Source organism: Silurus meridionalis, chromosome 24 (genome assembly GCF_014805685.1).
Source record: "Silurus meridionalis isolate SWU-2019-XX chromosome 24, ASM1480568v1, whole genome shotgun sequence".
Taxonomy (NCBI): Eukaryota; Metazoa; Chordata; class Actinopteri; order Siluriformes; family Siluridae; genus Silurus; species Silurus meridionalis.
This window is the reverse complement of record NC_060907.1, coordinates 3,590,818-3,605,196: the sequence shown is the minus strand read 5'-3', so window position 1 is coordinate 3,605,196 and position 14,379 is coordinate 3,590,818. Positions and strand designations below refer to the sequence as shown.

At 38.5% G+C, this 14,379-nt stretch overlaps 1 protein-coding gene across 3 annotated transcripts; it reads left to right on the top strand.

Annotated features, from left to right (window-relative positions):
- Nucleotides 1-4,554: 4,554 nt before the first annotated feature.
- Nucleotides 4,555-12,919, top strand: r3hcc1l (R3H domain and coiled-coil containing 1-like). 3 transcript variants are annotated; one of them, XM_046838069.1, is made up of 7 exons: nt 4,555-4,657; nt 8,730-9,248; nt 9,873-10,057; nt 10,212-10,282; nt 10,914-11,009; nt 12,101-12,241; nt 12,369-12,919. In XM_046838069.1, exons 2-7 carry the CDS (start codon nt 8,745-8,747, stop codon nt 12,419-12,421), a joined length of 1,050 nt encoding a protein of 349 aa, XP_046694025.1. In that variant the 5' UTR covers nt 4,555-4,657; nt 8,730-8,744; the 3' UTR covers nt 12,422-12,919. The 3 variants fall into 3 exon arrangements, with proteins under 3 accessions (XP_046694025.1, XP_046694024.1, XP_046694026.1); XM_046838068.1 differs by having other exon boundaries at nt 4,569-4,657; nt 8,716-9,248; XM_046838070.1 differs by lacking the exon at nt 4,555-4,657 and adding an exon at nt 4,664-4,802.
- The last annotated feature ends 1,460 nt before the right edge of the window (nt 12,920-14,379 follow it).

The following is a 14,379-nucleotide window of genomic DNA, read 5'->3' as shown; positions in this document are numbered from 1 at the left end:
TATATATATATATATATATATATATATATATATATATATATATATATATATATATCTTCACGTTCCTTCTCTGTGAACGGTTGCATTCGCTGATTCCATCTATGTGAGAGTGAGTTCATGTCCATATATGGGCAAAAGGAGTTCATGTGCACTTCCTTGTCCATTTGTTCAGGAAAACATCTACCTACCATTTTCACACCACTGCCTGCTAGCTGTGTGTCAGTCATTGAAATATCACTACAGGTTTCTCGAAGGTTCCTCGAATAATGATGAATCCTACACTGAATCTTCCAAGGTTCTCCTGAAAGTAAAAAGCGGAGAACCATTTTTTTTTTCGATTGGTTCTAACCACTAGGGCTAACTTGACAGGGTTGCCAGGGTGATATCTGAAGGATGTGTTTTTACATTGCCATTAGACATGCCCATGTTCTGATAGACACGCCCACCTGTCACATGAACTTCTCAGGACACGCCTTACTGTATATCACCTTGTCCTCCAACTGCCCTGCAAAGCCACACTACATGTACACACACACACCTGCATGATGTTCTCACACCTCTGTGTGATGGTATGTAGCAGCCTGTAGGGCTGATGGAAAGCAGAGGAGAGTCTTCCACAGCAGGGCAGGAGTTGGCCATGTTTGCACTTTAAAAAATGTTTCCTTCCTTCCTGCGATGGTTTTACGTTACACGGTTAATTTAGTTCGTTGGTTAATGCACAGATATATTCGGATATCAGGACATAATCCGAAATCAAGAGCCATGTAGATGTGCTGTATTTTATCTTCAAGAAAGCAAGAACCAAAATCTGTTCTCATGGCAACCCCGTATTTTCCATGGTATAAGTTGCTCCTTTCGAACACTTACAAAGTCAAACTCAATCACAAAGTAAAATCACGAATTACATACATAAATAAGAGTAAAGAAAAATCAAGAGCTACCTCTCCACACCAGGGGGGGGGTGCTAGTTTTTAATCATACACTAAAAAAAAGGTTTTGCTTCCAAAAGGACTGTTTTTTTAATAGCTAAAACCCATATAAATCATATAGTTAAAGGTGACCCAGAGATACCCTAAATGCTCTAGATCAGGTTCTAGAAGGTCTTAAAGGTTTCTTAGTGCAGGTTTTTATTCCAATCCTGCAGACTTGATTCCACCTGTTGAGCTTTTAACAGACTTCTGCTTGGTTGGAATGAAAACTTGCACCCTTGGCTGCCCTTTCAGGAGAAGATTGGATGCCCCCTTCTAGATTTCATCCTTTATTTATTTACAGATTTTTGCTAAATTGGATGTTGATATCTATGTCCATCATACCATCGTACCATTCCAAAAAAGGAAAGGTTCTCTGGAACATTTTATTGTTGTCTTTTTCATAAAATTTCAATGAACCCAAGGACAGGTTCTACATACAACTTTTAAAGGTTTCCTCTAGAAAGACACCTGGATAGGAATGTGGTTTCCGAACTGGGAATCACTGGGATTGGTGCAATATTTCCACACCCTACTTAGAGTGGAACTATGCGCATTGGTACAACAGATTTCACTCTCAGGTGATCATGGGTTACTTCAGATGGTTCTTGGCTTCCTAAAATGATTTCAATTAATTTTAATTAATTTGTTAAGAACCCCCCACCCCCACCCCCCAACAAAACCTGAGAGCCCCATAGGTTTTAAATCTAGAAATGTTTTTATTAAGTGTATTCCACTGCCTGCCTGAGCCAAAAAAAAGCATCATTAGCTATTATTAAAACGGGTTCCTCAAGGGTTCTAGAGATGATTAAGTGGTAGCTCAGTGAGGATGATGGACATGGATTTAAGATTCTGAGTTTAAATCCCAGCATCACTAAACTCTCTCTCCTGGACCCTCAATCAAAGCCCTTAACCCTCAACTGCTCAGTTATATAAATAAGATCATTTTAAGTCGCTCTAGATAAGGGCTTAATCCATAAATGTAAACAGTTCTGGAACCACCAGTGAAAGTGGAAAAGGCTTTCTGTACATAGAGCCTTTATAGGTTCTTCACAGAAGAAATACAAAAGCAAAGAGATGGGTAGTTAATGGTTGTAATCTTCTTAAAATGTTGTTCAAGTAAATCTGGAAAGAGAAACCTGTTGTTTCAGGGTTCTACATTGAATATTTAATGGTTTCCAGGGATAGAAAGAGCACAGAATGTTTAAGGGTGGATGGTTAGTGGTTATAAACTTCTAAAACACTTAAATATGGAATGATTTTTGAAATGGAGTACCTTTATTTTCTGGTTTCTCTAATTTTGTCTGAAAATGGTAACGCCCTGGTAACGTTTACAAGCTTCTCTCAGTGTGGAAAACCCTTCAGAATGCGATGGTTAGATGTTCAAAGGATTAATACTCTGAAGCGGCTTATTATCTAGAAAAATCCCGGTCTAGAATTTTTATTATTTGTTATATTTCTTATATAGAGCTTCCAGTGAGTTGCAGGTCTTCCACATCCTAACGCTCTAAAACTACATCGCTTACTTCCAGAGTAGGTGATCTGGAATCGGAGTGTTGGGACACAAACCATGTCAAATACAGTTCGGTTTTGAAAAACTCAGGATTTGAGAGAACAGGATTGTTCATGACACTTTTCTCATCTCATCATCAAGCATCCACTGCCATACCTGATACTCGAACACGCGCCTGTTTTCCTGCTCATGACGTAGCCGAGCATGAGAACGCAAGAACCGACCTCTTCAGTGTGCCATGACACTGCCAAACCCTCGTTACTCCTGGGTACGAGCTTCCATTCCCTAGCGAGAGAACTGGCTCACGTTTATGCAAATATGTAGACGGGTTGCGTATCGAAGTGAAGTATGTAAATGGAAATTATTATTGTACCAAGAGAAAGACAGGAAAAGTTTATATATGATCCAGTGCCACGTTTCTCTGTTCATAAGACAATAAAAGAACTTGAACTGTCCACTGCATTATCTGTGTTTATTCTTCATCATAAGTGAAATTTATTTAATACATTAAAAAATGTTCACTAAATTCCCCTTCACTTTAATGTGTTTACTGTTTTTCATTTTCATCTTTGTGTTTGCACTAAAAAAAAGTTCAAGAAAGTCATGAAAGTTCACCATCAATTCTGTACCTGGCTAAGCTTATGTTCCAGAGGACCAATCACTGCTCACCACGGTTTCATCCAATCACTGATCAGCACTGTTTCATCCAATCACTGCTCACCACGGTTTCATCCAATCACTAATCAGCACTGTTTCATCCAATCACTGCTCACCACGGTTTCATCCAATCATAAATCAGCATGGTTTCATCCAATCACTGATCAGCACTGTTTCATCCAATCATTGATCACCACTGTTTCATCCAATCACTGATCAGCACTTTTTCATCCAATCACTGCTCACCACTGTTTCATCCAATTAATGATCAGCACTGTTTCATCCAATCACTGATCACCACTGTTTCATTAAAATTCAGTGATCACCACTGTTTCATCCAATCACTGATCAGCACTTTTCCATCCAATCACTGCTCACCACTGTTTCATCCAATCAATGATCAGCACTGTTTCATCCAATCACTGCTCACCACTGTTTCATCCAATCAATGATCAGCACTGTTTCATCCAATCACTGATCACCACTGTTTCATCCAATCACTGCTCACCACTGTTTCATCCAATCAATGATCAGCACTGTTTCATTCAATCACTGATCACCACTGTTTCATCCAATCAATGATCACCACTGTTTCATCCAATCACTGATCAGCACTTTTTCATCCAATCACTGCTCACCACTGTTTCATCCAATCAATGATCACCACTGTTTCATCCAATCACTGATCACCACTGTTTCATCCAATCACTGATCAGCACTTTTTCATTCAATCACTGCTCACCACTGTTTCATCCAATCACTGATCAGCACTGTTTCATCCAATCACTGATCAGCACTTTTTCATCCAATCACTGCTCACCACTGTTTCATCCAATCACTGCTCACCACTGTTTCATCCAATCACTGATCAGCACTGTTTCATCCAATCACTGATCAGCACTGTTTCCAACAACTAATAATTAATAAAAAACTGTTTTCACTGACCAATCTGGCTACCAAAAAGGCTACTGTTTTAACAAACAATTACTGATCACCACTGCTTCAAACAATAACTAATTATATCACCGATCTATCACTGATATATTCAGATGATGATTCAATAAATATGCAAATTATTTGCATGACATCATCATCTGGTGCATTCAGCTGCAGTCCATTGTATTTGGTTAAAAAAAAATTCGTCTATGCAAACTGTGGTCCTGAACCACTGCAGAAGACTGTTAATATTAACTGATTGAACATTTTTTTGGCTTCTTTTGCTAGAAAATATATATGTATATCTTAGAATTGTAAATACGTTTCTTCCTGCTATTTCTTATACTCTGTTCCTGTATTCTGATTTCAGCAGTTTGTATACAGTGTGTATAAATGATGTAGATGATGATGATGTTTAGATGATAAAAAGTATTATATTTATTCGGCTAGTTTCTCACTCTCATACACAAAACTACAAATCCCATAATTACAAGCCGAGGCGGCGTTTAGTGATGACGTCATCAGGCGGCGACCGAAAAATATCCGGTTATGGTTTCAACATTTTGGCGTCTTTTTGTGTTCAGTAAGTTTTGTGCAGGAAAACAAGCTTCAGTGTAACTTATCAAATAATAGCGATCTAGAAATGTAATTAATGATGTTATTTTTTTTAATGTAAATGATTTATTTGAAGTATATTGGCGAGAAAAATGATAAAGTATTGCTAGCTGGTGAGCGCGTGTGTCTATAATCTTGTGTGTGTGTGTGTGTGTGTGTGTGTGTGTGTGTGGGTGTGGGTGTGTGGGTGAGTGTATTTGAGTGTGTATGAGTGTATTTGAGTGTGTATGAGTGTATTTGAGTGTATGAGTGTTTATGGGGAATTTGAGTGTGTATGAGTGTATTTGAGTGTGTATGAGTGTATTTGAGTGTGTATGAGTGTATTTGAGTGTGTGTGTGAGTGTATTTGAGTGTGTGTGTGTGAGTGTATTTGAGTGTGTGTATGAGTGTATTATAGAATGTGTTTGAGTGTGTATGGGTGTATATAAGTGTATGAGTATTATAGAATGTTTTGAGTGTATTTGACTGTGTATGAGTATATTATAGTGTATTATAGAGTGTATTATAGAGTGTGTTTGAGTGTATTTGAGTGTGTATGAGTATATTATAGTGTATTATAGAGGGTGTTTGAGTGTATTTGAGTGTGTATGAGTGTGTTATAGAGTGTATTATAGAGTGTGTTTGAGTGTATTATACAGTGTGTTTGAGTGTATTATACAGTGTGTTTGAGTGTATTATAGAGTGTGTTTGAGTGTATTATAGAGTGTGTTTGAGTGTATTATAGAGTGTGTTTGAGTGTATTATAGAGTGTGTTTGAGTGTATTATAGAGTGTGTTTGAGTGTATTATAGAGTGTGTTTGAGTGTATTATACAGTGTGTTTGAGTGTATTATACAGTGTGTTTGAGTGTATTATACAGTGTGTTTGAGTGTATTATACAGTGTGTTTGAGTGTATTATACAGTGTGTTTGAGTGTATTATACAGTGTGTTTGAGTGTATTATAGAGTGTGTTTGAGTGTATTATAGAGTGTGTTTGAGTGTATTATAGAGTGTGTTTGAGTGTATTATACAGTGTGTTTGAGTGTATTATACAGTGTGTTTGAGTGTATTATACAGTGTGTTTGAGTGTATTATACAGTGTGTTTGAGTGTATTATACAGTGTGTTTGAGTGTATTATACAGTGTGTTTGAGTGTTTGAGTGTATTATACAGTGTGTTTGAGTGTATTATACAGTGTATTATACAGTGTATTATACAGTGTATTATACAGTGTGTTTGAGTGTATTTGAGTGTGTATGAGTGTGTTTGAGTGTATTATAGAGTGTGTTTGAGTGTATTATAGAGTGTGTTTGAGTGTATTATACAGTGTGTTTGAGTGTATTATACAGTGTGTTTGAGTGTATTATACAGTGTGTTTGAGTGTATTGAGTGTGTTTGAGTATATTATAGTGTATTATAGAGTGTGTTTGAGTGTATTATAGAGTGTGTTTGAGTGTATTATAGAGTGTGTTTGAGTGTATTATACAGTGTGTTTGAGTGTATTAGTGTGTTTGAGTGTGTTTGAGTGTATTATAGAGTGTGTTTGAGTGTATTATAGAGTGTGTTTGAGTGTATTGGAGTGTGTTTGAGTGTGTTTGAGTGTATTTGAGTGTATTATACAGTGTGTTTGAGTGTATTAGTGTGTTTGAGTATATTATAGTGTATTATAGAGTGTTTGAGTGTATTTGAGTGTGTATGAGTGTATTATAGAGTGTGTTTGAGTGTATTATACAGTGTGTTTGAGTGTATTATACAGTGTGTTTGAGTGTATTATACAGTGTGTTTGAGTGTATTATACAGTGTGTTTGAGTGTATTATACAGTGTGTTTGAGTGTATTTGAGTGTGTATGAGTATATTATAGTGTATTATAGAGGGTGTTTGAGTGTATTTGAGTGTGTATGAGTGTGTTTGAGTGTATTATAGAGTGTGTTTGAGTGTATTATAGAGTGTGTTTGAGTGTATTATAGTGTGTTTGAGTGTATTATACAGTGTGTTTGAGTGTATTATACAGTGTGTTTGAGTGTATTATACAGTGTGTTTGAGTGTATTTGAGTGTATGAGTGTATTATAGTGTATTATAGAGTGTGTTTGAGTGTATTATAGTGTGTTTGAGTGTATTATACAGTGTGTTTGAGTGTATTATACAGTGTGTTTGAGTGTATTTGAGTGTGTTTGAGTATATTATAGTGTATTATAGAGGGTGTTTGAGTGTATTTGAGTGTGTATGAGTGTGTTTGAGTGTATTATAGAGTGTGTTTGAGTGTATTATAGAGTGTGTTTGAGTGTATTATAGAGTGTGTTTGAGTGTATTATACAGTGTGTTTGAGTGTATTATACAGTGTGTTTGAGTGTATTTGAGTGTATGAGTGTGTTTGAGTGTATTATAGAGTGTGTTTGAGTGTATTATAGAGTGTTTGAGTGTATTATAGTGTGTTTGAGTGTTTGAGTGTATTATAGTGTATTATAGAGGGTGTTTGAGTGTATTTGAGTGTATTATGAGTGTGTTTGAGTGTATTATAGAGTGTGTTTGAGTGTATTATAGAGTGTGTTTGAGTGTATTATAGAGTGTGTTTGAGTGTATTATACAGTGTGTTTGAGTGTATTATACAGTGTGTTTGAGTGTATTATACAGTGTGTTTGAGTGTATTTGAGTGTGTATGAGTATATTATAGTGTATTATAGAGTGTATTATAGAGTGTATTATAGAGTGTGTTTGAGTGTGTTTGAGTGTATTATAGAGTGTGTTTGAGTGTATTATAGAGTGTGTTTGAGTGTATTTGAGTGTGTATGAGTGTGTTTGAGTGTATTATAGAGTGTGTTTGAGTGTATTATACAGTGTGTTTGAGTGTATTATACAGTGTGTTTGAGTGTATTATACAGTGTGTTTGAGTGTATTATACAGTGTGTTTGAGTGTATTAGTGTGTTTGAGTATATTATAGTGTATTATAGAGGGTGTTTGAGTGTATTTGAGTGTGTATGAGTGTGTTTGAGTGTATTATAGAGTGTGTTTGAGTGTATTATAGAGTGTGTTTGAGTGTATTATAGAGTGTGTTTGAGTGTATTATACAGTGTGTTTGAGTGTATTATACAGTGTGTTTGAGTGTATTATACAGTGTGTTTGAGTGTATTTGAGTGTGTATGAGTATATTATAGTGTATTATAGAGGTGTTTGAGTGTATTTGAGTGTGTATGAGTGTGTTTGAGTGTATTATAGAGTGTGTTTGAGTGTATTATAGAGTGTGTTTGAGTGTATTTGAGTGTGTATAGTGTGTTTGAGTGTATTATAGAGTGTGTTTGAGTGTATTATAGAGTGTGTTTGAGTGTATTTGAGTGTGTATGAGTGTGTTTGAGTGTATTATAGAGTGTGTTTGAGTGTATTATACAGTGTGTTTGAGTGTATTATACAGTGTGTTTGAGTGTATTATACAGTGTGTTTGAGTGTATTATACAGTGTGTTTGAGTGTATTGAGTGTGTTTGAGTATATTATAGTGTATTATAGAGGGTGTTTGAGTGTATTTGAGTGTGTATGAGTGTGTTTGAGTGTATTATAGAGTGTGTTTGAGTGTATTATAGAGTGTGTTTGAGTGTATTATAGAGTGTGTTTGAGTGTATTATACAGTGTGTTTGAGTGTATTATACAGTGTGTTTGAGTGTATTATACAGTGTGTTTGAGTGTATTTGAGTGTGTATGAGTATATTATAGTGTATTATAGAGGGTGTTTGAGTGTATTTGAGTGTGTATGAGTGTGTTTGAGTGTATTATAGAGTGTGTTTGAGTGTATTATAGAGTGTGTTTGAGTGTATTTGAGTGTGTATAGTGTGTTTGAGTGTATTATAGAGTGTGTTTGAGTGTATTATACAGTGTGTTTGAGTGTATTATACAGTGTGTTTGAGTGTATTATACAGTGTGTTTGAGTGTATTATACAGTGTGTTTGAGTGTATTTGAGTTTGTATTTCAGTGATATGCTGTTATATATCTGATACATTTTGCACTTGATTTGATTTATAAGTCATGAAAACGTATAGAACAGTAATGAGTTCAGCTTTTGTGTCTCAGGATTTGTGTACGGTGATGGAGGAGAGCAGGCAGGCAGAGGGTGAACCCAAAGCCTCGGCTGAATCGCGGATTAAGAAGCCTGACTTGCCGATTTATGTACCCAAAGGACGGCAGGGCGAAAATCAACCCCAGTGTAAAGAAAAACCGCAAGCAGGGGGTGATAAGAAACCCAAAGGCAGACCCCGGTACACCGATAAAGCCCGGAGATACAACTCCAAGAACAAGAAGGACAAAAGCGGAGCAGATCGAAAGGACACGGGGGACGACAGGTTGGAGAATGGGGAGGACACCCCAAATCTGAAGCATGGAGAAAAAGAGAACGATGAAACCCGAGGGCCAGAGGAAGACGCAGGTCAGAAGGTGTCTTCTGAGGACGTGACACACACCACCAGTGAGTCAAAGGCTGCTGAAACCGAGCCGGAAGAAGAACGAGAACCCAAGAAAGAGGAAGAAGGTGAAAACTGGGATTCTCTATTCGCCGATGATGGCGAGTGCCTCAATCCACACCTGCTGGAAGAGGTACAGCCCTTTAACCCTCAGCCTGTGTGTGTGTACAGTCAGTTCTACAGACGTGCACAGGCACAAATGACATTTCCTCACATTACTGTGATTTAGTAGTTTTTCTTGTGTACTGTTTAGAGTGTTTTAAAATCTGTAATTGTACAGATAAAACTTTACATTGTTAAACTTTACATTTTTAAATCATATCCGTTACTCAATAAAAAACGAGGAGCTAAACTGACAAAGAAAGACGGAGACAGACGTCAGTGATGCAGCTGAAAGCCAAATGCCGCCAAATATTAATTAAAAAAACTAATAGCAGTTACACTAACAAACAAACTAATTGCACACTCTGAATAACATAACAGACTTTTATTTTGCTTTATAACTCACATTAGACTCAAGTCATAGACGAGTGTTTGTTGTTGTTGTTGTTGCACTGTAAATTGTGAAGGCGTGTCTTCAAACTGTTTAACCCAGTGAATTTGTCTCTGAGGACATTTTAAACAAGCGACTTTTAAGCTTTGACTTGTAGATGTTTGAGACTCGTGACTTGACTTGCGCTTAAGTAGAATTTCACCGGAGTCACATGGAACTTGTACCTGAGTAGAATGTTGTAGTTCATCACGCTGTCTCCTGCAGATCGCTCAGAAGTCCGGCCATCAAAAATCGTCTATTCAGGAGCCAAGGTTTGATTACTATAATTGGACGCCGGAGGACGAGGAGGTGGAGCTTCGTGAGGACGAGCTGTCTCACATCGTGGAGATCTACGACTTCCCTGCCGAGTTCAAAACGGAGGATTTAATACGAGCTTTCTGCTCCTATCAGTACGTCGTATCAGTTTCTCTTTCCTCGATCCTGTGCGTGCTGTAACACGTCTCAGAGACGAGCAGCGTACTAACGTGTGTGTGTGTGTGTGTGTGTGTGTGTGTGTGTGTGTGTGTGTGTGTGTGTGTGTGTGTGTGTGTGTGTGTCTTCCAGGCAGAAAGGTTTCGATATAAAGTGGATCGATGACAGCCACGCCCTCGGCCTCTTCTCCAGTTCCATCGCAGGTCAGTTCTAAATCCAGAGGTCCAACAAGTCTCTTCTGTTTCGCGTTTTCAATTCATCACCAAACAAATAGTTTGCTTTATATAATCTAAACAACACACACACACAGACACACAGAGACACACACAGACACAGAGACACACACACAGAGACACACACAGACACAGAGACACACAGACACAGAGACACACACACAGACACAGAGACACACACACAGACACAGAGACACACAGACAGACACACACACACAGACACAGAGACACACGCACACACGGAGACACACAGACACAGAGACACACACAGATACAGAGACACACGCGCGCACACAGACGCGCGCACAGCATCCATCCTCACCTGGTCTCTACTGCGCACCGGAAAGTCACGTGACCACACACTCCACACGTGCACTGCCTACACTGAGACTGTCTGGACTTTTTTCTGTTTTCAGAAAGTATCATCATGTCCACACATGCACTTACTTATCTCATAAAATCGCAACGTTGAAGTTCAATTATTTCAGCGTTTGTAGATAATGATGCCGTACTCTGTGTGTGTGTGTGTGTGTGTGTGTGTGTGTGTGTGTGTGTGTGTGTGTGTGTGTGTGTGTGTGTGTGTGTGTGTGTGTGTGTGTAGCACGAGACGCTCTGAGGACCAAACACCCCATGGTGAAGGTTCGTCCTCTGTCCAAATCCTCTTCAGCTACTAAGGCCAAAGCCCGTGACTCCTCAGGTAACTTGTACAGCCTGTGCATAAATATTCCCCCCCCTCTCTTTTTTCTCCTCCTTTTCCAAATTCTGCAGTTCTTTTCATTTAGGTGTTAGATGTTCCTCTACCAATCTCCAAGTTCCTCCATGAACTCTTAGCTTATAAGGATACTTACGCACTCGCAACCTTTATTGATTTGTGAATAATGTTTGTATTCATTTTTCTGCAATACTCTGTGTTCCAGTTGAATCCACTAGATGGCGCAATCCAAATGCTACCAACCTTTAATAAAGCCAAATTACTAAGTGAGAAATGTCTAATTTCTCATAAAAATCTATATATTTTTTTCTCATTTGCGTCTCGTTGAGTCCTACTTTAGGAATGAAGGGACAAAAGAAAAGTGGACAGTAGGCGAGTTTTGAATAAAAACGTCCAACTAAAGGCCATGTGGCAAGAAAGCGCTTCACGCTCGTTTTCGCTCATCCACACTGAAACGTCTGAAAACGCTCACGTCCCTGTACTGCACATAAGCTAAACATAAGGCGCTTCGACCCGCATCGTTTCCGCCTGCCGTATTTACTTCCAGCTCTTTAAAACGTCGCGGAAAAGCACTGAGTGTGTTTTAAATGGACCAACAGTGAGGTGAAGATGCGAGTAAAACATATACAGACCTACAGACACTAACACTACAAATAAATAAAAACAAGTACATCCACAATCAACAACAAAAAAAGATACATTTTAATAAACAGCACGTGGAATCATTGTTTTGCCTCTAGAGGCCGCTCTCGTACTGTATAACGCAACCCGGAAAAAACGATCAGTATGGATTTTTGCTGATATTTCCAGCAATCAGCCGTGTGCCGATGAATTTATAACTGTAAGTTTGTCTGTGATGAGCGAGACGGTGGCGACTGTGGTGAATAAAATAAAAACTCAAGAGACTTCATGAGAAAAAAATACATCCTTTAAGTTCTTGAGTTGCTCATGAACTTTATGGATCAAGGATTCATTTTGCAGTATGGGGGAGGAGGAGGAGGCAAGGGGGTGAATACTTACGCACATTATTATGTGGGGTTTTTATTTATATTTTTATATATATCTATCCCGTGTAGATTACCTCCTCCCGGCTAAAGAGCGTCCGCAGACGAGTGCAGCTTTGGCACGGCGTCTGGTCACCTGCGCTCTCGGGGTGAAGAGCACACAGAGCCGGGAGCAGCGTGAGGCCGAGAGGAACCAGCTACGGCAGGCCAAAGGTAACACACACACACACACACACACACACACTTTCATCTTTTCTGGTGTGATGATTTATTTTTTTTTATTATTATTTGTTTTAAACAATTTGTGATTTACATTTTTTTTTTTTTTTTCCTTTTAAAGAGCAAAAACGACTGGCAGCCAAGCAGCGAGACGACGCCTGGGAAGGGAAGTGAAGCTCTTATGGCCTGCTCTCTCTCTCTCTCTCTCTCTCTCTCTCACTCACACACACACACACACACACACACACACACACACACACACACACACACACACACACACACACACACACACACACTGGATGCAGGTCCGTGGCTCACTGGACTTTTTTCCGACTAATTTTTTTTCCGAGCTGTCTCGTTGTCGTCATCACTGGTGACTCGTTGTCTCCATGGCGATGTGTAGAAAATGCTGTAACACACACACACACATACACACAAGCACATGTATGCATAGGTGATGATGTTCTGTGTGTGTGTGTGTGTGTGTGTTTCTTCAGGTCTGTAAATATGGTGTTTTTATAACATTCAGCTTTAAACTGTAAACACACAGCTGCTTTTTTTAGTGTGTGTGTGTGTGTGTGTGTGTGTGTGTGTGTGTTTTGTTTTAAGTGTATTTTAAGCGACTGTACAGACCCTCTGTATAACTGATTTGAATAAAACATTAAAAAATCATTTGTCGCATTCATTTGTTTGATTTATATATAAAGTAAAAGTATTTGGACACATGACTTTTCCACCCCGATGTGGTTCTTCATCAGACTCTCTGGATGCTGCAGCATCACATTTTCCCTCCACTTGAACTGGGAGACCCAAAACCTGTTCCAGCTCCAAAAAGATCTGCTTTACATGGGTTGGATGATCAGGAAGATCTTCTCTAGAGCTCCAACCCTATGGAACGTAAATAATTGGAACGCTGACTGAACCCCGACATTGTTGCAGTCAGTGTTCCATAAGATCGTGTGCTTCTTTTAGAACGTCCCATTTCACATTCAGTCCCATTGCTTTTATAATAAGCTCCAGTCTTCTGGGAAGATGTTCCACTAGATTTTGTAGAGATGTAATCCATCCACAAGGGTGTTAGTAAAGTCAGGTAGTGATGGAGGTGAAGTGAGGCTGGTTTCCCCTTCTTTCTTTCTTTCTTGCTTTCTTTCTTTCTTGCTTTCTTTCTTTTTTCATTTCTTTTTTCGCTTTCTTGCTCGCTAGCTTTTTTTCTGAAATAAATCTAAAAAAATTAAATAGCAGGTTATTATTATAGTATCACACACCTATTATGAGTGAACCTACAAATCACTCCTGAATTTCTTTATTGCTCTACGTGTCCTGGTGACAGTTGTAGATTTTTAGTGAAAGTGCGGGAGCTCGGCCCCCGATATCGCTGCTTCGTTTTCACTGTTCACTAAAAACTCTTTCTGTTCGAGAATGCAGACAGTGTAGGAGTGAGGTGAAAGAGAAAATTTTTAAAGAAGCAGAGATCTTTATCAGCTTGGAGAGCTCAGTGGGTTGAGAGCAGCATCTCAGTCATTGTGCTGATCAGGGTTCAGTCCTGGGTCCGATGTCTCTTTCTATAGAAATCCTTTTTTTTTCCTGGTAGAGGTGTTGAATCCAGCTTCTATGTTTTCTCTTTGCTGATAAAGGAATTAAAGGATAAAGAATTTGTTCATGGTCAGCTGGACTTTCTTTGTGAAGATGTGTATTAAGGTTCGAGTCCTGGTTCGACTGATGTTTGAAGGCTTGTTGTGTTTGGTTTGTTTTTTTCAGCAATAATTTCGCTCTGTTGAAATGAAACAGAAGATACACCTCTAAAACCACCTCAGCAAATTCAATCAAGATTTAAATCCTGAGCCACCGAACCAAAACACACACAGACCTTTTAAATATTTATCTATTAAACATGAGGAAAAACACAAACATTAACCAGTTCATGCAGGTTCTAAAGCCTGAACACCAGTACCACAGTGTGATCAAGAGTATAAGTGTGTGATGATTGTGGCTTAAGACTTTGTCTTGATACACACTCATCTTCAGGTCTCTCTGATATAAAGATCTCTCAGGGTGAAGCCAACAAACAGGAACCAAAAGAATACTTGAGCATCTACTCCGGAAATAAACATGAAACTTGGTCGGCGTCTTCG